The sequence below is a fragment of the Sander lucioperca genome, chromosome 14, assembly GCF_008315115.2.
Source record: "Sander lucioperca isolate FBNREF2018 chromosome 14, SLUC_FBN_1.2, whole genome shotgun sequence".
Lineage (NCBI taxonomy): Eukaryota > Metazoa > Chordata > Actinopteri > Perciformes > Percidae > Sander > Sander lucioperca.
In genome coordinates, this window is record NC_050186.1 from 34264669 (window position 1) to 34288235 (window position 23567).

At 40.7% G+C, this 23567-nt stretch overlaps 2 protein-coding genes across 4 annotated transcripts in view; one reads left to right on the forward strand and one right to left on the reverse strand.

Annotated features, from left to right (window-relative positions):
* Window positions 1-8105, reverse strand: part of lrsam1 (leucine rich repeat and sterile alpha motif containing 1) — a 46823-nt gene extending 38718 nt beyond the window's left edge. The window contains exons 1-2 of one of the 3 annotated variants that reach the window (XM_035991376.1): window positions 8077-8105; window positions 330-524 (exon numbers count right to left, since the gene is read on the reverse strand). In XM_035991376.1, the coding sequence (XP_035847269.1) occupies window positions 330-524; window positions 8077-8103 (222 nt within the window). In that variant the 5' untranslated portion in view covers window positions 8104-8105. Of the gene's footprint in view, window positions 1-329; window positions 525-6828; window positions 7115-8076 lie in introns of those variants that run through there. The other 2 variants (XM_035991378.1, XM_035991377.1) reach the window with 2 other exon arrangements.
* An 8343-nt stretch (window positions 8106-16448) lies between these two features.
* The window catches only part of lmo4a (LIM domain only 4a), a 38980-nt gene continuing 31861 nt past the window's right edge, over window positions 16449-23567 (forward strand). The window contains exon 1 of the mRNA XM_031287316.2: window positions 16449-16830. The gene's annotated coding sequence lies outside the window, so the exon portion shown is untranslated. The remainder of the gene's footprint in view (window positions 16831-23567) is intronic.

The following is a 23567-nucleotide window of genomic DNA, read 5'->3' on the forward strand; positions in this document are numbered from 1 at the left end:
GGGACATAGAGGAGGTAATCCCCAAAACTTGGCAGTGTGTTTTGAGGTGGTGTGAGAGTCCCGTACAGTAAACAGGAAACATCACTGCCTCTATCGCTGCCAAAAGACTATGAGGGTAAAGAAATGTTGTTGTATTGTTCGGCCACAGTGAATGAATGGCAATGGTGCCTGTACTGTACAAGTGCTTTGTGTAGTCTTTAAGACTAGAAAAGTGCTATATAAATATAGTCCATTGACATTTATAGCCTGCTTCCACCGCAACCCGCCCCCCCCCCGGATAAGCGGCAGAAAATGGATGGACATTTTTTACATTGACAGACTCTTCTTACCAGGCACAGCTGATATTCCAGTCTCTTCTGGGAGTCATTGCTGGGTTTCCTCTTTCTGAAGAACAGAGGCATGCTGAGTCCTGCCTGTCCTGCTACCTCTCTACCTGCTGGGTTTCCCTCCTGTCCCTCCACTACGACAAGAGCTCCTTCAGAGGACTGATGGACAGGTTGGACTGCACTGACAGCGTCTGCACACTGAAAAATAAAACATTTGGATTATTCAGATAAAGCAACATGACTTGAACTTATATTGCAATAACCTTTTAAAAGTTCCACAGTACACCATATGATGATGTTAAATTTTACAAGTTAATGCTGACTGAATACATCTTTTCGGCCACTTGGGGCAGTGGAAACAAGTTGCAAAAAAACAGCACTGACACTGGCAGTGACGGATTGGTATGACATTTGCAACACACCGGCCCTATTTTCAAACCACGCCAACCTCACCCAAACATTGAGATAAAAAGCCCAAAAAAAACATACAGAGAATGCAAAAATTTAGAACACACACTGAAAGGACACGCATTACTATCGCTACAGTCGGTGACATATGCCAACAACAATTTAACATCTAAGAGCGTCGGCAGATCTACGACATGATATGCTCCACTAAAGGCACGTTCTGCACTAATACAACGGCTCGACGTTCAAGCACAGCACATAATACGAGAGCTACACAAAAAAATGGAAAGAGCAATGCTCAGCCTCTGAGTAGTACATGCACTGATTGTCAATAACAAAGCTTTGAAATGAGAGAATCCCTCCCACGCACCTCGCTGCACTACAATCTTGAATTTTTTTGGCTGCAAAGGCAAATGAGGTTTAACCATGTATCCAGATCATTTAAATGGCTCACGTTACTGTATTGTGTCAACAGTTAACTTCATTTAATATTTTATGGGGCGTTTTCTTTCGTGGGGTGCAAATGTTTTCTCTTTTAATGTTTTATGAGATCATTTTACAGATCCACCGTGTTTGCGTCGGAAGATTAGCGCCGCCCCGAGACGATTGTGATTGGTTTAAAGAAATGCAAACAAGCCAGAGAGAACATAACCTTAATGCTAGTTCTGAACAGGTGTCAGTGTTTTTTCTTCAGGGATCCAATAAAAAAAAAATAAAAAAGAAATTTAAAAATTAAAAAAAAAAACCCTGAAAAAAACTTATTTAAAACGTTTGATGAAAGTTAAGTTTGTACTTTAATCCCAATAGGGAAATTCATCTTTGTTTGTTTGCTTTTGTTAATCATTTTTAATCTAAAATAAAAAAAAAACTAAACCTATTTAAATAATTCCTGTGACTTTTGTTGTTTGTTTTTAAGAAGAAGAAAAAAACAATTAAAATCTTAAATGTGGGTGTGGCGTAAAAAAAAAAAAAAAAAAAATCTGAGATTTTTAATTTTAGGCCGTATCGCCAGCACTACTGCTGCATAGTAAGAGCCAACCAGCATGTTTTTCATTTGATTTGGGTATACAGGGAGAGTATGAATCATTATTTGTAAAGAACAAACCTCCAGAAAAGCAACGCTCAAAGGCAGGGTCTGTAATACAAGCCAGTTGGACTTCTCCACTCATTTAAAAAAAAAAAAAAAAAAAAAAAGGAGAGCAGACAAAACTGTAGATTGTAAAAGCACAAAAACAAAAATTGTGTGGTGAGATAATCTACTTGTAAAACGGCTTTCCCACGGACACAGCAAACACAACCAGGACTGATGGCCAACGCAGTGAATCAAATTGTTGGTGCTGGACTTCAGTGCAAGGGTAGTCTCGCATTGCCAGACCTATCTCCACAGCGCAGTGCAGGGGTCAGCCCTATGTTCCCACATTTCTAAGAATCTTTTTTTCACTGAAAATTAGGCCCTATGTTCCCACAGCTCTATGTTCCCACATTTCTAAGATTTTTCTTAAAATTAGGGTTACACTCCATCTGTAGTCCATTGCTACAGGATAATAGGTTGGGTGTAATTGGCTACCAAATTGGGAGAAAGGGGGATACAATCTGATACAAAGTTATGAAAAAGGAAATGTGGGAACATAGGGCTTAATTTTGGAAATAAATCTTAGAAATGTGGGAACTGAGGGAACATAGGGCCTAATTTTGAAAAAAATCTTAAAAATGTGGGAACATAGGGGTGTGGGAACATAGGGCCTAATTTTGAAAAAACTGTTAGAAATGTGGGAACATAGGGCTGTGGGAACATAGAACTGTGGGAACATAGGGCCTAATTTTGAAAAAAATCTTAGAAATGTTGGAACTGAAGGAACATAGGGCCTAATTTTGAAAGAAATCTTAAAAATGTAGGAACATAGGGCTGTGGGAACATAGGGCCTAATTTTGAAAAAAATGTTAGAAATATGGGAACATAGAACTGTGGGAACATAGGGCCTAATTTTGAAAAAAATCTTAGAAATGTGGGAACATAGGCACGCTCCCGCAGTGCAAGGGTAACAATCTTGTGCATATAGCAAACATTAGAGATGAAAAATACACCTAAAGTTGTATTGCTTTGAGGTCTGGCCTCATGGGACTACTTAAAAAGAGCTTTTCGATGCAGAACTGACTATTCCCCTGAACTGCTAGAAGGCTTCGGAAAGTGTTGATTCTGCATATTATACTAACCTTGAAAAGCAGAAATAGGCATCCATTACAGCTCCCATGCAACCAGCAACCATCACAGCTGAATGCTGAAGCCAACACAGATGGAATTAGAGAAGCAGTACCTAGGGCTGTGCAATTAAAGCAAATTTGAATCGCTGTTAAGGTTTCAGCTCCTACTGATTACAAAAACTGAATAATCGAGAAAAACAATTATTTTGCACATTACGTTTTTGCAAGTAAACTCTTATTTTGTCTTGTGTTCAAAAAAAGTTCAAACGTAGGGGTGTGACGAGACACCCAGCTCACAAGGCGAGACGCGAGATTGGGTTCACGAGATCGAGACGAGACAAGATTGCAACACTATTTCACGGAAAAATTCAATAAAGAAATAAGACTGGAGAAATAGTCTTTTTATTCAATCGAAAGTCCCAAAATGAAAAACGAGCACTGAAATGTTTGGCCACAAACGCAAATGACTGGCTTCTCTCCTGTATAACTAACAGTTACACTGTTACTTATTCCATATGTACGGTGGAGTCTCTTCACTCAGAGAACCAAGGTTACAGCGTAACCAAGCGTTTTCTCGTCACACCTCTATTCAAATGCGTTCAAGGTGTTTTCACTGTTGATTTGTTTAACTATTTCACTGTTTTTTTAAGAACAAAAGTCAAGGAGTAATCGTGATTTCAACATTGACCAAAATAATGATTTTTTTCCATAATCGAGCAGCCCTAGCAGTACCTCTAACAACTGATCACATGCTGGCTCTAAGAAGCTACCAAATGGAGGTCAAGGGTGAGCCCTCTCTAGAAATGTCAAAGTCCATATTCTTATTTTTTTCGAAAAACAAGTTAGGGTCTCAGAAACTAATTTTACCTATCATTATGCGTGCCCAAGGACTAGGGCTGCACAATATATTGTTTTTTTAATCATCGTCGCAATATCAACAGGCGCAATAAACACATCGTGACAGGCTGCGACATGTCGCAGAGATTTTTTGTGTCATTGAAAAGAAACTATCAGTAGAAAACTGCACATTAAAATTCAATCAGTTTTTTAGTGGTGACTTTTACATTCAATGTAATATTCAATTTGTTCAATAAAAATGTCAGAAATGATTTCCTTTCATTTGTTTTAAATTCAACAAGCAATTTGTTACATTTTAGAAGAATACTGAAAACTGAGTACACTTTTAACATCGGTTTGTTTATCGCAAGTAATATCGTTATCGTGATAATCAACAACAATATCGCAGACACATTTTTCCACATATCGTGCAACCCTACTAAGGACATGTATTGGATTAAAAAATTAGTTTGCCTTGATTGATTGCAGTCAGCCTATAACGCTCATGCCACTGGTTTGTACTTTTTAACTACCAGAGATGGCAGCCAGCCATTAGCAGTAGACCAACAGTCAGTGATGTCCCATGTTTCAAGGGTGACCCCGACTTTATGCAGGAGCTCTATGTAACCTGTCACGATAACAAATTTTGCTGGACGATAAATTGTCCCAGAAATTATTGCGATAAACGATAATATTGTTGTTCTGAGACCGTTTTCATCTAATATAATGATAATGGCATAATAATGCAGGTACAACTTTTCAACTAACTTTTATTTCTAAAGAGTATTTCACACTGGAACTGGAAGACATTTTAAATATCCACAACAAATGAACAAAACAACCAAAAACAATAAATAAAATGGACTCGCAGTCTCTGTTAACAAAAAATGCATTGGAATAAAAACCAAATACAATGAAAAAAAATAAAAATAAAATGGAAATTTTTCTGGCCGCAATAATTTCCATTCAAAAATGATCGAGCTCATTTTTATTTATCATGCGATTAATTGATTTATTGCATATTGAGACAGGCCTAGCTCTATGGCCCAGGTATTTAGACACTTTCCTCCCCTTATCTTATTAAAGATAAGAAAAAAGTAGAACTAATGTGTGTGGAAAATGGGATATACGTATATTAGGGCTGTACGATATGAGAAAAATATGTGATAACGCTGTTGAATGTCGAGATAACGATAAAGTGTACTCAGTTCCAACATTATTTCATTGAACGAACTGGACATTGAATTATTTATATAGGACAGCTGAAGACATGAAAGGAGAGAGAGAGAGAGGGGGGGGGGAACGACATGCAGCAAAGGGCCGCAGGTCGGAGTCGAACCCGCGGCCGCTGCTTCGAGGAGTAAACCTCTATATATGGGCGCCCACTCCACCAGGTGAGCTACCCAGGCGCCCCCGATATTCTCTTTCAACTAGTCTCGCTTTGCCAGACCTTCCTCCACAGCGCTGCGGAGGACGGTCTGGCTAGTCCACACATCATTCTGGGATGGGAGAAAAACTGTGTATGTTCAAAAGTAGTGTTAGTCGTGGAACAGAAAACTCAGATAGGACAGATAGTCTAGCTAGCTGTCTGGATTTACCCTGCAGAGATCTGAGGAGCAGTTAACCATAGTCCTCAGAAATCAGTCCCTCCAGAAAAACGCGATCGCATAATTCAATGCATAATCAGCCAAAGTCCGCATATTTATGAGGGGGCCACATTTTTTCAATTACGCCGCACTTTCGCCACATAAATTGCCGATTTCCACGCAAAATAAGCGGGGCTTGCATGATTTCATAATCCCCGCATTTTCGTTGCAAAAAAGTCACATATATCTTAGCAGAAAGTTGAAAAATGTTGCGTTTACTTCACACAAGAGCAGCCATTTTCCCCTGTTGCCATGGGAATGTTATGAAGTGACGTAATTACGCGACGTGAACATCATCGAAAAGCTGCAAACTCCGCGATGAAGCTATGATGAAACCGCAGTTTTTGCAAGTTCCCGCAATTTCATCGCATAAAATTGCATAAATATCCCGCATATTCCATCGCATTTTTTAAGAAAACGTGCCACAAAAATCAAGGATTTTTGCACGCAACAATCACAAAAAAACTCCGCATTTTTCCGGAAGGACTGAAAAATCCACCGGAGTTTAAAATTACAACACAAAGAAAGAGGAAGGTAACGGCACATCCGAAATCGGACATCCGAAAAGAGTGACATCCGGCGGAATTCCCGGCAGAACGAGAGCAATCCCGAAAGTGGAACGTCGTGGATATAGCTACTACTCTAGACTACTTTCAACTAACACAAAAATGTGCAGCCCTAATTTAGGGCTGCACAATATTATATCAACTGGCACAGATACAAAATAACACACCAATGACGAGGAAATTAAAAGTGAAAAGCTTAAAAACATAAAGTGAATGGACACTTTTTGTTTTCTTTTTGACAGGTGAGGGGATATGGTCATATGCTACACTTTTTAAAACCCAATTCACTTGACGTTACTTATTCATTTATCTTTTGAATTATACTTGATTAATTTATAACTACTGACTCTTGAGAGACTTAATTGGACCGCTCCATTTATTTACAGACATATTTGTAAGCGTATTTGTTTTTATGGTATCTGTTTAACATGGGCCCTGTGGGTGTGTGGATGTGGGCCAGATGTGGGCAGGGAGGATTACCGTAAATGACATAGCGAACGTTGCATCTTTAAGAGTGTAGCACTAGCACAAAAACTCAAAAGGTGATCAACCTAGCAACACTTTACACCATACTTTACATATAACAACCGCTGTTGAGATACCCATGCTAATCTAATTAGCAACTATATGAATATTAGCTCGCTGTATGTAATTTAGTTAACTCGCTTCACACTGATAACGTTAACGTTAACCTTAATGCCAAGGCAGATCATGTTAGCTTCTCTATGGCAATTTACCACTCTGTCTACATTCAGCAAACACGAGCTAACAAAGCTAGCGTGTAGCTAAACAATACACCAAAAACTAGCTATAACAACACCACGAAGTTAATTTCATACTAACAGGCTGTGTGTTGATTTGCTGCTCCTCACTCTTCTGGGTAACGTTAACGTTAGCTGGTCAAATTAAAGTGGGACGTTAGGCCAAGTCAGTCGTCGAAAAACACAGAAGGGAATCGAAAGTTGCCAACGTTATTCAACGTAACCTTCCTAGTTCATAAAATACGAGAAACGCAGCAACATTCCCGATATGAGCCCTGCTCAGCTGATACCTCTTCCTTGTGAATGTTGCTAAATCATAACAAATAACTGCAGCTCATCTTCTTCTTAGCTCAGTTATTAGCGGGTTGCAACTAGCTTTAAGTTGCATTATCGCCCTCCACAGGATTGTGTAGTATCACAATAACAGTCTATGGTATTATCATGATTACCATGAGCATAAGCCTACTGTAAAAATTGATAAGTGATACAGTACGTAGTCCAAGGGCCTAACTTTGGGTTCAGTTTGGATTATTATTGGGGGGTTGTGCCCCCTGTAAATTACGCCTATGGCGTAGTCCATAATGTTTTCTGTAAATAAAAGGTAACCCTTTATTTAATGGTTCCCATTGATTCTGGTATACATGTGAATTAATAGGAAGCTTTCGGGAAAGAACTATGCAATTATTTGGTACTGGGGAGTCTCTACAATCAGGTACCCCACAGTTACCTCCGAGAATGTCTAAGTAAGGGTTAATGCCCGTCGGACGGCTCACGCCTCGCCGTCGTCCATTAATATCTGACAATGGACACCTCCTCGGGCATTAAATAACATATTTTAAACCATTAGTTTATAATTTAATTTGTTTTACAATCGAAATCTAAAGTTTATCCAAACAATAACTCCGTTTCCCTGGTTACGCCTGACGGTTTGACCAGAGTGATATGGCTCTGGGTTTGACTAATACCTGGAACAATCATTCCCATCCATAATGCCACCCTTAGCAACCGGAGATATTTATATAGCTAGCTAGTCCGCTCAACTGATAGAACCCTTCAGTTTAGCTACGAGCCAGAAAGCTAACGCTATACTAGCAAGATCCAAAGTCAATAACATTGTGTACAGTTGGCAATCAGTAAAAAATAATTTGACAGTACGTTGAACAACAAGACAAGCTAGCTATCCAGCCATGTCATTGTCCCTAAAACAATATAACGACTTTTACTAAACAATTTGAACCGCGATGTCTAACGTTACTGTCGGCCGCAGCGGACGGGATATAACGTTATTCTCTGGGAAACAAAGTCAGTCCAGAGGGGAAGTAGAACTTACTTCTTGCAGTTTGTGTGTTAGCGCCATCCTGTGGTGTTCAGAGGACGAGTTGGAAATAACAGATCCACATTTCCTTTTTGATGTAGCGCATTAATTTAGAACAGTAAACAGTCAGTTTCACGCTTTAGTAGGTGTCCTACACATAGAGGTCCTACATCACTTTTTTATGGACACCCTGCAGCCAATCAGAATCGAGTATTCACCCAGACCATGGTATAAAATCAAGTACCCCACAGTTACCTCAGAGAATGTCTAATAAGGGGAGAACTTCCACTCTCGGGAAACTTCCGGCTTCTGAACTGGTTGCAGTTCCACTCTGGATCCATATGAGGGCGCTCACGGGCGAGTGCAGAATGAATGGAGGTCTATGGAGCTATACCCCTCAAAATCCACTTTTCTCAGGATATATTTTTTTGTCTAATAATTTGAATGTTGCATTCGAAAGGGGAGGCTTGAAATGTCAATGACGTCATACACATATATGGCTAGAGATACTGCTTTACGGCAAGCTCTAAGTCACTTCCTTTTTTCTCTCAAGGCATCAACAACACAGCTGACAGGTTAGGCTCTCCCTGTTAATACAAGTGCTAGAAAGAAGTTTGGTAATGTTTTAAAGACCACGCCGAAATATTCACTCTGACATTCTGGTTCCGCTACGGATGCCGTCAAGCGGGATCTCATGTCGTAACAGTCCTTCACTGACCAATCAGCATTCATTAGCAGAATGCTAGCGTGTTATGGGCAACAACGACTCAACCTGTAAGAAATCAAAAGGACATAAGTACTCGTTCATTCAACTTTTGACCTATAATCCATGTTGAACTTGCAAAAACTACAATCAAATCTGAGATTCCTCACCGACAATCAGGCGAAAGAGACAAATTTAGCCGTCTAGCTCCATAGAGTCCCATTCATTTTGCACTTGCCCGCGATCATCCCCAGTGGAACGCTGGTGGAACTGCAACCAAATTCGGTACAATGGGGCTTAATAGGGAGTAAACAGACTCTCTGTAGACAGGCTCTGTTTACCTCCAGAGAGCTGCCTTCTCCTTCTTCTTCGTCTTCGTTTAATTTTCAAAAAACACCATATTGTTGTTGTACTGCACATTGCTGCAGCTCCTCTTTTCACCCTGTGTGTTGAGCTCTCTGTTTTAGCTACAGAGTGAGGCATCGCACTTCTGTTCCATCTTTGTTGGGAGTCGCACATGCTCAGTAGCTAGGTAAGGACTACTAGCCAGTCAGAAGCAGAGTATGAGGGCGTGCCACGCTAGCAGCTAGGCGAGCATTATAACGTGTGTTACAAAGTGACGCACTTTCATCACGGAAGTAAAGGCTGGACTACAATAGAGCTGTTTGGAGCAGTTTGTGAACAGTGTTTTCTGTTGGAGATGGTAAGTCCCTTTGGGGTGGATTTTGGGCTTTTTCACTTTGTAAACCTATAACATGCACAAAAAGATATACACTCACCTAAAGGATTATTAGGAACACCTGTTAAATTTCACGTTAATTAAATTATCTAATCAACCAATCACATGGCAGCTGCTTCAATGCATTTAGGGGCGTGGTCCAGGTCTAGACAATCCCCTGAACTCCAAACTGAATGTCAGAATGGGAAAGAAAGGTGATCTAAGCAACTTTGAGCGTGGCATGGTTGTTGGTGCCAGACGGGCTGGTTTGAGTATTTCACAATCTGCTCAGTTACTGGGATTTTCACGCACAGCCATTTCTAAGGTTTACAAAGAATGGTCTGAAAAAGGAAAAACATCCAGGATGCTGCAATCCTGTGGGCGAAAATGCCTTGTTGATGCTAGAGGTCAGAGGAGAATGGGCCGAGTGATTCAAGCTGATAGAAGATCAACTTTGACTCAAATAACCACTCGTTACAACCGAGGCATGCAGCATAGCATTTGTGAAGCCACAACACAAACAACCTTGAGGTGGATGGGCTACCCAGCAGAAGACCCCACCGGTTACCACTCATCTCCACTAAAAATAGGAAAATGAGGCTACAATTTGCACGAGCTACCCAAAATTGGACAGTTGAAGACTGGAAACATGTTGCCTGGTCTGATGAGTCTCGATTTTGGTTGAGACATTCAGATGGTAGAGTCAGAATTTGGCGTAAACAGAATGAGAACATGGATCCGTCATGCCTTGCTACCACTGGGCAGGCTGGTGGTGGTGGTGTAATGGTGTGAGGAATGTTTTCTTGGCACACTTTAGGCCCCTTAGTACCAATTGGGCATCATTTAAATGCCACAGCCTACCTGAGCATAGTTTCTGACCATGCCCATCCCTTTATGACCACCATGTACCCATCCTCTGATGGCTACTTCCAGCAGGATAATGCACCATGTCACAAAGCTTGAATCATTTCAAATTGGTTTCTTGAACATACTAAATACTAAAATGGCCCCCACAGTCACCAGATCTCAACCCAACAGAACATCTTTGGGATGTGGTGGAACGGGAGCTTCGTGCCCTGGATGTGCATCCCACAAATCTCCATCAACTGCAAGATGCTATCCTATCAATATGGGCCAACATTTCTAAAGAATGCTTCCAGCACCTTGTTGAATCAATGCCACGAAGAATTAAGGGGGTCAAACACGGTATTAGTAAGGTGTTCCTAATAATCCTTTAGGTGAGTGTATAACACAATAAAGGAAAGGCAAAAAGCCAAAAAGCATAATATGAGCACTTAAAAAAAAAAAATATAATACTATATATTACTTTGAAATGAATTCCATGAAGTTATGTACTATTTTCAATAATATTAACATTGTACTGACTACTAATATTGCTATCATTACTATTACTAACTCTCTCTCTTGCTGTTTATTTACATCTTTAATCCCTTTGGCAGGCTGTTGTTAAATTAACCACAATTACAACAGTTCCAACACAATATATCAATAAGGTAAAACACATAAAAAAAACACAATAAATCAATCAGAAATGAACTACATTACACTTGGTAGCCATAACTCAGTAATTTCGTGCGGCTTCTTCAGTTGTGTCTTTAACACTCACCCAGTCATTTATTTCTAACCATGTGGATTTCTCTTTCATTCTCATTCTTTTCGCTGGTACTCGAAAATGGATTCTTTTTTCTTCTTTTCCTACCTGATTTCCTCCCACTGCTCCTTTCAAACTCATTCAACCTCCATCTTCCCCTAACCTCCAGAGAGCCCGCTAAAGAGTTTAAAGCCCTGCAGCGCCGTACTACGTCCTGCTTTCTACGCCCTGCTATGCCCTGCTTGCTACGCCGTACTACGCCCTGCTATGCTCTGCTTTCTACACCCTACTACGCCCCTGCTTGCTACACTGTACTACGCCCTGCTATGCCCTGTTTGCTACGCCCTACTACGCCCTGCTATGCCCTACTTTATACACCCTACTACGCCCCTGCTTGCTACACCATACTACGCCCTGCTATGCCCTGTTTGCTACGCCCTACTACGCCCTGCTATGCTCTGCTTTCTACACCCTACTACGCCCCTGCTTGCTACACCGTACTACGCCCTGCTATGCCCTGTTTGCTACGCCCTACTACGCCCTACTACGCCCTGCTATGCCCTACTTTATACACCCTACTACGCCCCTGCTTGCTACACCGTACTACGCCCTGCTATGCCCTGTTTGCTACGCCCTACTACGCCCTACTACGCCCTGCTATGCCCTACTTTATACACCCTACTACACCCCTGCTTGCTACACCATACTACGCCCTGCTATGCCCTGTTTGCTACGCCCTACTACGCCCTACTACGCCCTGCTATGCCCTACTTTATACACCCTACTACGCCCCTGCTTGCTACACCGTACTACGCCCTGCTATGCCCTGTTTGCTACGCCCTACTACGCCCTGCTATGCCCTACTTTATACACCCTACTACGCCCCTGCTTGCTACGCCTTACTACGCCCTGCTAAGCCCTACTTTATACACCCTACTACGCCCCTGCTTGCTACACCGTACTACGCCCTGCTATGCCCTGCTTGCTACGCCCTACTACGCCCTACTACGCCCTACTACGCCCTGCTATGCCCTACTTTATACACCCTACTACGCCCCTGCTTGCTACGACCTACTATGCCCTGCTATGCCCTGCTTGCTACGCCCTGAACTGCTACAACTATTATTTGTAGTCATAGTTGCATTGTCTTTGTTGTTAATATAATTACCACTGTTCATCATACCAACCGCTATAATTATTATTAATCATATTTCTCTATATCTGTATCAGTGTTTCTGTGTCCCAACCGGCGGCGGCAAATGGCCGCCCACAAAGAGCCTGGTTCTGTCCGAGGTTTCTGCCTAAAAGGAAGTTTTTCCTCGCCGCTGTTGCACTAAATGCTTGTTTTTGGGGGAGTGGTTGGGTCTTTGTAAATTATAGAGTGTCTTGAGATAACTCTTGTTCTGATTGGATACTATAAATAAAATTGAATTGAAAGACACCCAGTAGCGCTATTTTTTCCACAACCACCCTACTGGGATGTGATTGGCTGGTACTCGTCATATCGACAGTTTGAGGTCGGACACGGTTAGGGTTATGGCAAAGCCAAGGAACCTTTTTGCCAAGAGGTCATGGTTAGGGTTAGAGCTAGCCCCCACACGGGTGGGGGAAAAAACAAAGGATTATCTTATCTTATTTCATATGCCTGATTCTGTATGTACCTTGCACGTTAGCAGTTTGTCCACCAGAGGTCACACTCTGCACATTTTTTGGAATCGCAGAGGGCAAGGTATGAGACATAGGCCTACAATGTGCCTGCATGTGGTAATGATTGCAATCTCAGCTTTCTTTTGTCCTTACTGACTGAGCTCCAACATGTCAAATGAAATGGAAATGGAAGTAGCCTCCACCCTTTTATAGCTAAGTAAACTAATACAAGCAAACGTGTTTGGATGTGGTTTTTAAACCACATCACATAATAATGTTTTATAGTCACCTCAGCTGTTTGCAGTTGGTGCAAATAACAGTCAGTTTCACTTTATTATTCCTGCTCGTTAACTAAACAGATTGGTTCCCCAACGTCTTCACATATAAGCCTATTCTGGTTAATAAGACTATTTAGATCACCAGCCTGGATGCCTGAGCAGTACTATCCCAGACAAAAAACCTCTGCTGCGCTTATTACAGACCTCTGCAGGTGTAATGTTGGACTGTGGTTCAGGCCATAGGCTTAGTTAGACCACAGGAGACACACGGAGCGGACTATAAATAACCACATAATTAAAGGCGCTGACAGAGAACTGACATTGTGGTTAGAACAGTTTCCCCCTTAGCCCCCCTTTGTCTCACTGCACTGCAACCCTAAAAACACTATTATATCCTTAGAACAAGGGTGTCAAACTCAGTTTCACTAAGGGCCACACTGGAAAATTAGAATCACATCAAGGGCCAGACATGTAAAGTTGATTGACATGCTTTTATTTAAACGAAAAAGTAAAATATTTTGGACTGTATAATTGCATGACTCATATAACTTGGCGGAACCATTGTTTGGGGTGGCAGTAGTTCAGTCAGTAGGGAGTTGGGTTGGAAACCGGAGGTTTGCTGGTTCAAGTCCCCATACGGAGCAAGGCACCGAACCCCCAACTGCTCAGGGCGCCTTTCCATGGGCAGCCCCCCCACTCTGACATCCCTTCATTAGTGCATGTATAGGTACTGAGCATGTGTGTGTAATTCAGGCCTGTGTGTAATGAGTGTAATAACAACAGAATGAAAACATAGTCATTTCCCCTTGCGGGATAAATAAAGTATAAATTAAACTAAATAGTCTTCTCGTTTACAGTTTGGTTGACATAAAACCCTAAAAAAGTCAGCAAGAAACTTCCTTAGCAAATCAAGCAAAACAAAGATTACATTTTTAATAGCAGACTACAACACAGCCGACTCACAGCAACCTGTTTCACAGCCTGAATATGCTAACTCTCTGCTTCTGGGGGAATTTCAGAGTCTCAAAATTGGCTTGGAGTGTTGTGTAATTACAGTTCATTAAGAGTTTCCCATCTGTTTGGTCTGGTGCACAACTAGGCGGACCAAAATTCTTTGTGAACCTAAATTGATATACGGGCTAGAGGATGGATACCCGACCCGAGCCCGGGCCGGGTTCGGACAGATATTTAGAAATGATGTTTGGGTTCGGGTTTGGGTCGGGCTCAGTCACATCAGCGCGATAAGGCATTGAACATTTTAAATTTAAAACAGCTTATTATGTAGGTGTGTTAACGTGCGTACGTACATTTCCGAATGCCTTCCTACAGTTGCTTAATAAAAGTGGGCTTTCCACACAAACAAACTAATGTGTCATTAGTATGTAGTATGTCGGGCTCGGACATAAATATCTTAATGCCTATCGGGCTCGGGTCAGGGTCGGGCAATAGTGCGTAGTTTCTGTCTCCCCCATGAGGAATTCTAAGTAATGACATCAAAACTGTCGGCGCGTCCACATGATACAAGCCTTCCGTGATCGCAGTTGCTTGTAGCCAAGGAGGACACGGAGGATTAAAAAAACATGATGGACTCTTCAGAAGAGGTAATAATCTTCACTTTCGAGAAATACAGAGAGAGTTGTGTGGAGCTGATAGTCTTAATGAGCTTTGTAGCAACTCATTTGGCAATGGCTTGAATGTAACGGACGTTTATTAACATCAAAAAGTTACGCACTAAAGCTTTAACTGCAATGCTCCACTATGTTCACCAGCTCACTGACTTTGTCTGGGAGCTGGGCAGGTAGTGTACAGTGAGTATTTAGAGCTTTATCACAGAAAACAGCTGCTTTCACTCTTAGAGTGAACCAAAACAGCAAAGTTGTGGGCCATGAAACCAAAACAACTAAAAGATGCTGAAAAGGTTATGTAGATCTAAGGGGAACTGCGGAGTCAGGTGATAATTCTCTGTAGGTTTGTCACTACCAGTGACTCTTCTTACATGACTGGCGACTCTGCAAAGTCTTGGGAAGGAACTTGTTTTGGGGGCACATTTGCACCACATAAAATATGAAAATGAAGTTAACTGTTCACACAATACAGTAACGTGAGCTAATAAAATTAGCTAGATGCACGGTTAAATGTAATTTGCTCTTACCAGTGTATCGCCGTGTGTACTTTGTCCACAACAAACGTCCCAGTTAGAGAGGAAATGCTGGAAACATATTCTTTGTTAAATCTTTACATCATTCCCTTAAAGAACGAAGCAGTTTTGTCAAAAGTTTCAATTATTAGCTCTCGTTGAAGGGATTTTGATAGCAAAAATGAAGGGGGCAAAGCTGCGGCAGATGTCCCGCTTGTCAGGCTTATCCTGGCATTATTTGGTTGATCCAGATTCCAGACTAATATACAAATGATCATTTTGAGGGGGAAGTATTCTAGCCATGTAGTCTACGTGATACGCAGGTATACGCAGTATACCCACTAAGAAAGCTCTAAGATTTCCATATACCCACTTAAAAATGCCCAATGAAACGCAACAACATACTTTCCATATATATTTTGAATTGTCATCTGTTTTTCTTCTTCACATAAGCTAAATAAAGGTATTTCCACCGTAAATTGGTGACTAAAAGTGTATCCGAAGCAGGAAATGACGTATTTGAGGACACCCAGACCCCCCACTATGATATGCCCCCCCTCCCCCAAAGGCTGATATCTGGCCCATATATATAGGTCAATATATTTATATACAGTACAGTATACCCACTACAATACATTAGACTAGACCACTGCCCCACCCAAGAAACAAATCATTGCTGTCCTTGCAGCTACAAGGATAGTTGTGACCAGTGGTGATGGAATGTAACTAAGTACATTTACTCAAGTAATGTACTTAAGTACAAATTTGAGATATACTAATACTTTACTTGAGGCTTTTCTTTTCATGGTACTTTATACTTCTAGGCTACTTCATTAAATCTCAGAGGAAAATATTTTACTTTTTACTCCACTTCATTAATCTGACAGCTTTAGTTACCAGTTACTTTACAAATTAAGATTCTTTTTTGCACACAAAATACATGTAGTTTATAAAATATGTTTTATTATAAATTAAACTACCCCAAATGATATAGGCCTACAAGTACAACACAGAACTGTTTTGTCTCCAGTTTCTAAAATGTGAGGATTTTTCTGCATTGAGTATACGTTTACTTTTAATACTTTAAGTAGGCTACATTTTCCTGATGATACTTACATATACAATACATTTTCAATGCAGGATTTTTACTTGTAACAGAGTATTTTAGTTTTACAGTGTGGTATTAGTACTTTTACTAAAAAAACTCTCCCCAGCAGTCATCCATTATCCTGACAGCAGGCAGAAGCCACGCCCCCTTTTACAACGTCACAGGAGGAGTAGTTATAAATCCGTTTAAATGACTGAAGATAACTTACTTCTGTTCTCTGTTCGCGGGAGCACGGCACTTTTCAGTGACAACGACAGAAGCTGTACCGGGACCGGTCGGTCAGAGATGGGATTGGCTGTCAGTGAGCTCTCGGTGTCCGTCCACAGCCACAGCCAGAAAGCTTTGTAAATGGGAAAAGAGAAGAGAAGGGGAGCTTAACACTACTCGGGTTTTCACCACACAGACAAACCGGTGCGTGGAGAATATACTGGAGCATCTGAGAAGTTCACGGCTCTTTCTGTAACATCTGACTTTCCTGTACTTGAGCTGAAGGCGAGAGAAGCTATCAGCCGCCGCTGTTTCATCAACTATTCACCCCCAACGAGCTCCCAGTTCACGGTTATAAGGTGAGTTGCAGCGCACCTTTAGCTACTTCCCAATCCCACATATTAATAAACCGACTTGCTTCTTGTAGCCTCTTCCAGTTCTTATATCTTTGGAAAAGCACATCTTAGCCAACTTTACACATCGGAAACTGACGGCCTTATCTTTTCATAGTATTACAATGAATCTCTACTTTCGGCTAACTAGAAAGACAAAAGGTAGCCGAGACAGGAGAATCTTAACACTTTATAATAAAAGATTAAAAAAAATAAGTTAATGGTGGTTTTACTGTTAACAAACAATGACATGATAATGAATCCTGTATATGCTATAGCTTATAATGCATGTATGTAGGGATGTAACAGTATGAAAATTTAACCTCAAGGTTATAGTGACCAAAATTATCACGGTTTTCGGTATTATCGCAGTATTTTTAAAAGTGTGGTCAATATGTTCAGAAAGCACTGATACACAAGCTGAAATAGTTTCAAAAAGTAAGGACCAAATTTAATGTTACTTGATGCTTTATAAACCACGTATTATTACTCATTAACTAATTACTATAAACATAAGTTACAACTTGATAATAGCATCCAAATAATGTTTATAGATGGTTTATAAAGCAATTATTAACCATTGACACAGTATTAACAATGTATCTAAATGTATAAACTAATTATTTGATATTACACTAAACTAATGATAAAATAACAAATTATAATAACGCGTAAACATTATAAATCATCATTTCATTGTTTGTTAACAGTAAAATATCTATTAACTAACTAACTATCAATCCACCGTTTATTAGTGATGGTTATTATATATTACCAGTTACCAGCTTGTTAATTTTAAATATGAATAATGTTCGCTCCAGTGCATGCTTTTTCAGCACTAAAAGGGCATCTTTATAATTTGACTGAGAACACAGGAACGCGTGCCCTTAGTGTTGATTAAAAAGAGTGTACCGTATTAATGAAACAGCATGTCTTTCTCAAGAGACGGAAACTGAACGTGCCTCAGTGCAGTGCCAGTCTGACCATCACTCTCTATAGTCCCGGAGGCTGCGGTGTCTCTGCTGCCTTCAGTTATGTCAACCCAGTCTCACGGCAGTTCGTGAAATGGTCACGTTATTTAATCTATTGATTCGTGTACACGGACACGTTTATCTCGTTTTTTTTGTGGTGGCCAGCATGTTATTTAAACTAATGTATTTCAATGGGAAGCATCTTTCGTGATCACAGCACGACTACGGTAGTAAATAGTATGAAATGCCGAAAATCCGCGTGTGGTGGATGGGGCAAACAACACAGGACCTTCACCCTGGAGACCGGGGATCGTGTCCCGCGTTTGAGGTTTCCTTTCCCCGTTGTTTTTTTCCTAAACCCAACCGTTCCGTTGTTGTCCCGCGTCCCCCAGAGACCACAGCCGTCTCCCGCGTGTAACGTTTCCTAAACCCAACCTCTGTATAGATGCTCCGTATAGATTTATGTTCTTTAAAAACATAAATAAATGATCTTAAAGACCATGATCTTTAAATCCAACAGGTAAATAAGGACTGGAGATGTAGTGCATCCATTCATTCATGTCTCCAAGGCATGCTAAGGTGTGCGGCAAGAAACCTCTTCAGCTCTCCATCAATTTCCTCAATCTCCGTATAGATGCTTCCCATTACGTGCTGACCACCTTGAAAACAACGAGATAAACATGTCTGTGTACACGAATCAATAGATTAAATATTACGTGACCATTTCACAAACTGCCGTGAGAACGTGTTGGTTATGTGCACTTAGTAGGGCTCGGTCCCGTGAGGCTCGGGTATCCATCCTCTAGCCTATATATCAATTTAGGTTCACAAAGAATTTCGGTCCACCTAGTTGTGCGCCAGACCAAAAAGACGGGAAACTGTTAATGAAACTGTAATTACACAACACTCCAAGCCAACTTTGAGACTCTGAAATTCCCCCAGAACCATACCATTCTAGTATTATTCTAAGTATTGCGATTCGATAGTATTGAGTATTGCGATTTTTTCCTTTAACAAAAACAACAGTTGAACAATGGACTTAATTGTTTTCTAAAAAGAATGCACATCACAAGTCAGTCAGTCAACATTTATTTCATTTGTAAAGAAGTACATAGCCAGGGTTTTCTGCTTTCGGTCTGTTTAGCTGGAAACGGATATGATGTACAGTAGTCGTCTAAAATATTTTGGTGAATCATTGGTAAAAAAATAAATAAATGCAAAAATATCGATTCTAGGGAAAATAATCGGTTTTTATAAATTGTTGCAAAAAAAAATCACGATAAATACGATTTTTGATATTTTTGATTCCCCCCCCCCCCCCCCCCAGCACTTAATAGCTTTCCCCAGACTTCTATGAGCTGAGCTTATTTGCTAATTATACCTCAGCTGAGGTGTGTGTGTGTGTGTGTGTGTGTGATACATGATTTAATTAGTGTATGTATTTCAAAACAGGAAGGAGGTAATAACTTCTGGATAAAATGACTGGCCCAATAGTGGTGTCATTATTACAAAGTTGGGCTGTAAATTTAGTTTGCCACCCAATTGTGCCTAAATTCCAGCCTAATTGTCAGGAAAACAAAGTGGATCAATGATGGCTCACACGACCTTTTGAGCAAATGTTAAAGCGTACGTTTTGCATATATCTCTGTGTCCACCTAAAGACACCTGCCAGTGAAAGTCAGAAAATAATGAAAATGAATGCACATCTCAATTTCCTCAAGGGAAAGTCTTTATATTGCTGCAAAATGCAATGCATAAGATATTCAGTTTACACAGATATAAATTAAATGGCCCTCTTTTTAGGGCCGAACTCACACCGAACTCTTTTCAAGATATTTGATGTTCAAACTGATAAACTTTATTGTTTTTTTGCAAATATTCACTCATTTTGAATTTGATGCCTGCAACACATTACAAAAAGGCTGGGACAGGGGCAACAAAAGACTGGGAAAGTTGAGGAATGCTCAAAAACTCCTGTTTGGAACATTCCACAGATGAACAGGTTAATTGGTCATGATTGGGTGTAAAAGGAGCATCCCCAAGCAAGGATGGGGAAAGTTTCACTACTTTGTGAACAACTGCATGAGCAAATAGTCCAATAGTTTAAGAACAACGTACAATTGCAAGGAATTTAGGGATTTCATCATCTACAGTCCATAATATCATCAAAAGATTCAGAGAATCTGGAGAAATCTCTGCAACATTGAATGCCTTTCAATCAACCTTTCGATCCCTCAGGCGGCACTGCATTAAAAACAACATCATTATGTAAAGGATATTACCACCTGGGCTCAGGAACACTTCGGAAAACCATTGTCAGTTAACACAATTCGTCACTACATCTACAAGTGCAAGTTAAAACTCTACCATGCAAAGCGAAAGCCATATATCAACAAACGCCACTGGCTTCTCTGGGCCGAGCTCATCTGAGATGGACTGACACAAAGTGGAAAAGTGTCCTGTGGTCTGACTAGTCCACATTTGAAATTGTTTTTGGAAATCATGGACGTCATGTCCCCCGGGCCAAAGAGGAAAAGGACCGCCCAGATTGTTATCAGCGCAAAGTTCAAAAGCCAGCATCTGTGATGATATGGGGATGTGTTAGTAACTTGCACATCTGTGAAGGCACCATTAATGCTGAAAGGTATACAGGTTTTGGAGCAACATATGCTGCCATCCAAGCAATGTCTTTTACGCTTATTGAGTGTTAAAAAGAAAGGTGATGTAACACAGTGGTAAACATGCCCCTGTCCCAGCTTTTTTGTAATGTGTTGCAGGCATCAAATTCAAAATGAGTGAATATTTGCAAAATATTCATCATTTATCAGTTTGAACATTAAATATATTGTCTTTGCAGTGTAGTCAATTGAAAATAGGTTGGAAAGGATTTGCAAATCATTGTATTCTGTTTTTATTTACGTCTTAAGGCTCTGACACACCAACCCGACTGCCGACCGTCGGCAGAAAAGGCAGTTGGACTGATCATTCGGCTCCCGTCGGTCCAAAAGGTGCCTCGGAACACACCGAAGCATGTAATACGTCTCCATAACAGCAGGCGTCGCTAATCTGTATCGTCGGCCAAAAAATGAAAACCAGAAATGACAAACGGCGCGTCACGACCATAATGGCGGCATAATCTCGTATTTTATGAAAATAGTTCACCGAAACGTGTTTCTGAAAAAATTTTAAGCGAGAAATAGGCCATGCAGTTGCTGAATCTGTCCGTTTTTTTTGATTGACAAAGGTCAGCTTGAAAGATTTTCATCAGATTTGGAGAAGCGTTAGTCACGCTCATCCCGCTTGTCATTTCCGGTTAGCACTCCACCAATCAGATTGGTCATTGAGTCCGACTGCCCACTGGCCGATTCAACAAATCAAATCGGCCCAAATTACAGCCGATGGCTCCTCCGACTGACGAAGGCACACCAAACCGACTCGAGTCACCGACCTTGCCAGACTGTCCGACGGCCGATAATCGGGTTGGTGTGTCAGCGCCTTTACGCAACGTCCCAACTTAATTGGAATTGAACATCCGTTTACAAAATCTCACACAAGTCGTGCAGTATAATTCAAGTTTATCCAGTCCTATGCTCAGTACTTCCCAAAAACGCATGCATTTTCGCTAAAACCTTACTAATTAAAATCGCTACATGTCATTTTGAGGGTGAAGTATTCCTTTAATACATGTATAAAACTCATTGTCTGCTTCAACGCACTGACCAGCCATCATCCTGGAAACACAAACCCCAGCATGCCTAAAGAATCAGAGATTCTATACTCAACGTGATAAATTATTAGATAGAGCATGCCAAAGGATGACTACACTACACTCCGACTAAAAAGTGGAGAGTGTCACACAATGCCATGGCCTCATAACACCTCTAATCAAACAAGCCTGTGTCCAGAAATAGGCATGTTAATGGAAACAGATAGCATGCCATTTGCCCTTACACCCATGTAGTACCCAGTCCAGGAGTACATTACAATACTATAGTTATTCCTGTGTGAGAGGCATCAATCTGTCAATTGAATTCAGTTTGGGGAAAATGAGCCATTATTGGCTCTGTCAACCTGAAACTGCATGCAATTCATCGGTGTGTCCAGACTGCAGTAGAATTGTGTTTCATTAGCTCCTGTTTCATCAGTCAGTTTATTACCAGGGCAGAACACAAGTAGTTGCTTGTTCACTAGCCTTTGTTTTGGGTGGGTGAAGACCAAACAATGGGTTTCACGTCACGTTTCACGTCTCAAGCTGTCCTGTCTAATAAAGGCCAAAAGGCCAAAAAAATAATCTTAAAAAAAAGAATATGTCAATTTGGATATACCAAGCAAACTTTTCTTCACTTTCCTGGAGCACGAGCGGATAGCTGAAAGGAACATCGCAACTGTTGTGTTGGAAAAAAGGTTGAGAAAGAAAAGGTTTAACCATAACGCTGGCTTTTTCATGTCTACCCTTCACAATAAAAGCCCAGCTTAAATTCACTTAAAGCATTTCGCCAAGAGGAAACTATGGGTTTCACATCATGTTTCACGTCTCAAGCTGTCCTGTCTAATAAAGGCCTAAAATGCCCAAAAAAATATCTTAAAAAAAAAGAATATGTCAACTTTTTGGATATGTGTATCTCAGGGGAGTGTCAAAAAGCTGCAGTCAAGTCAGACAGTTTTCGTCAGCATCCCCAGTTTATACAGGAAGTCACATAAACATTTATTAGATCCTAACTGAATAGAATTGTATATATTAAAGGTGCTCTAAGCGATGTTGGGTGACGGCACTTCTTGTTGACGTTCGAAGTATTTTCAAACAAAACGAAGCTAGCTTGCCCTTCCCTCCTCCTCATCCCGTCCCCTCTCCCTCTCTTCCACGCACTAACCCCCCACCCCCAAATCCTTCTTGTCAGTTATTGGCTGGAACGCTGTTTTGTTATGTTTGGTGGTGCAGGTTGGCCAGTTAGTTTTTGTTGCCGTTTGTGGAGCCTGGGCTGTCTACAGAGACAGCGTTTTTTCACAGTGTGTTCAGGGGACAGGCAGCTAGCGGATAGTGAGGAGATGTTTGCTGTATGTGACAAAAAAAGTTGTAGCCTAAAAAAACGTTTGAAAAAATGGTAATTACCCTTTAAGGCCTTCATCAGGGCAAGTACAAAATGGTCGCCTTTAAGCTGTCTCTTATAGCTCATTGGCAAGTGATCACATGGTCAATATGCATAGGTAAAAAGTCACGCTTGGTGTCAACAGGTAAAGTCACATGACAGACCATGTTATGCAGTGGAAATGTCATCAATATTCAAACAAAATATAAGGAAAAAAAGCAACAAACCTACATACGAAACAACTTTAAACCTAAACATTATCCGTGCACAGTATTTCATTTGTGTCTGTCTTGTTCAGCTTAGTTGTCCATGTTTTAGTTATGTTTAGTATTTAGTCTATTTCTGGGTATGTCTTGATTGATTAAAAGCAACAAAAACCCAGAGTCAAATTCCTTGTATGTGTGCAAACATACTTGGCCATTAAAGCTAATTCTGATTCACTGAAATATCAATATCACTGCTTCCACTCCCTGAGATTGATGACAAATCTGGGCTTTGCATTGCAGAAGATGATTAAATGCAGGATTTGCATTTTAATTGGATAAGAATTGTATCAGAGAGCCATTTGGCAGATGTCTTGAAACGTCTTGAATTAACACAGGTGTTTGCATGATGATTACATTGGCTGGTCCTCTGCAATTAGTTT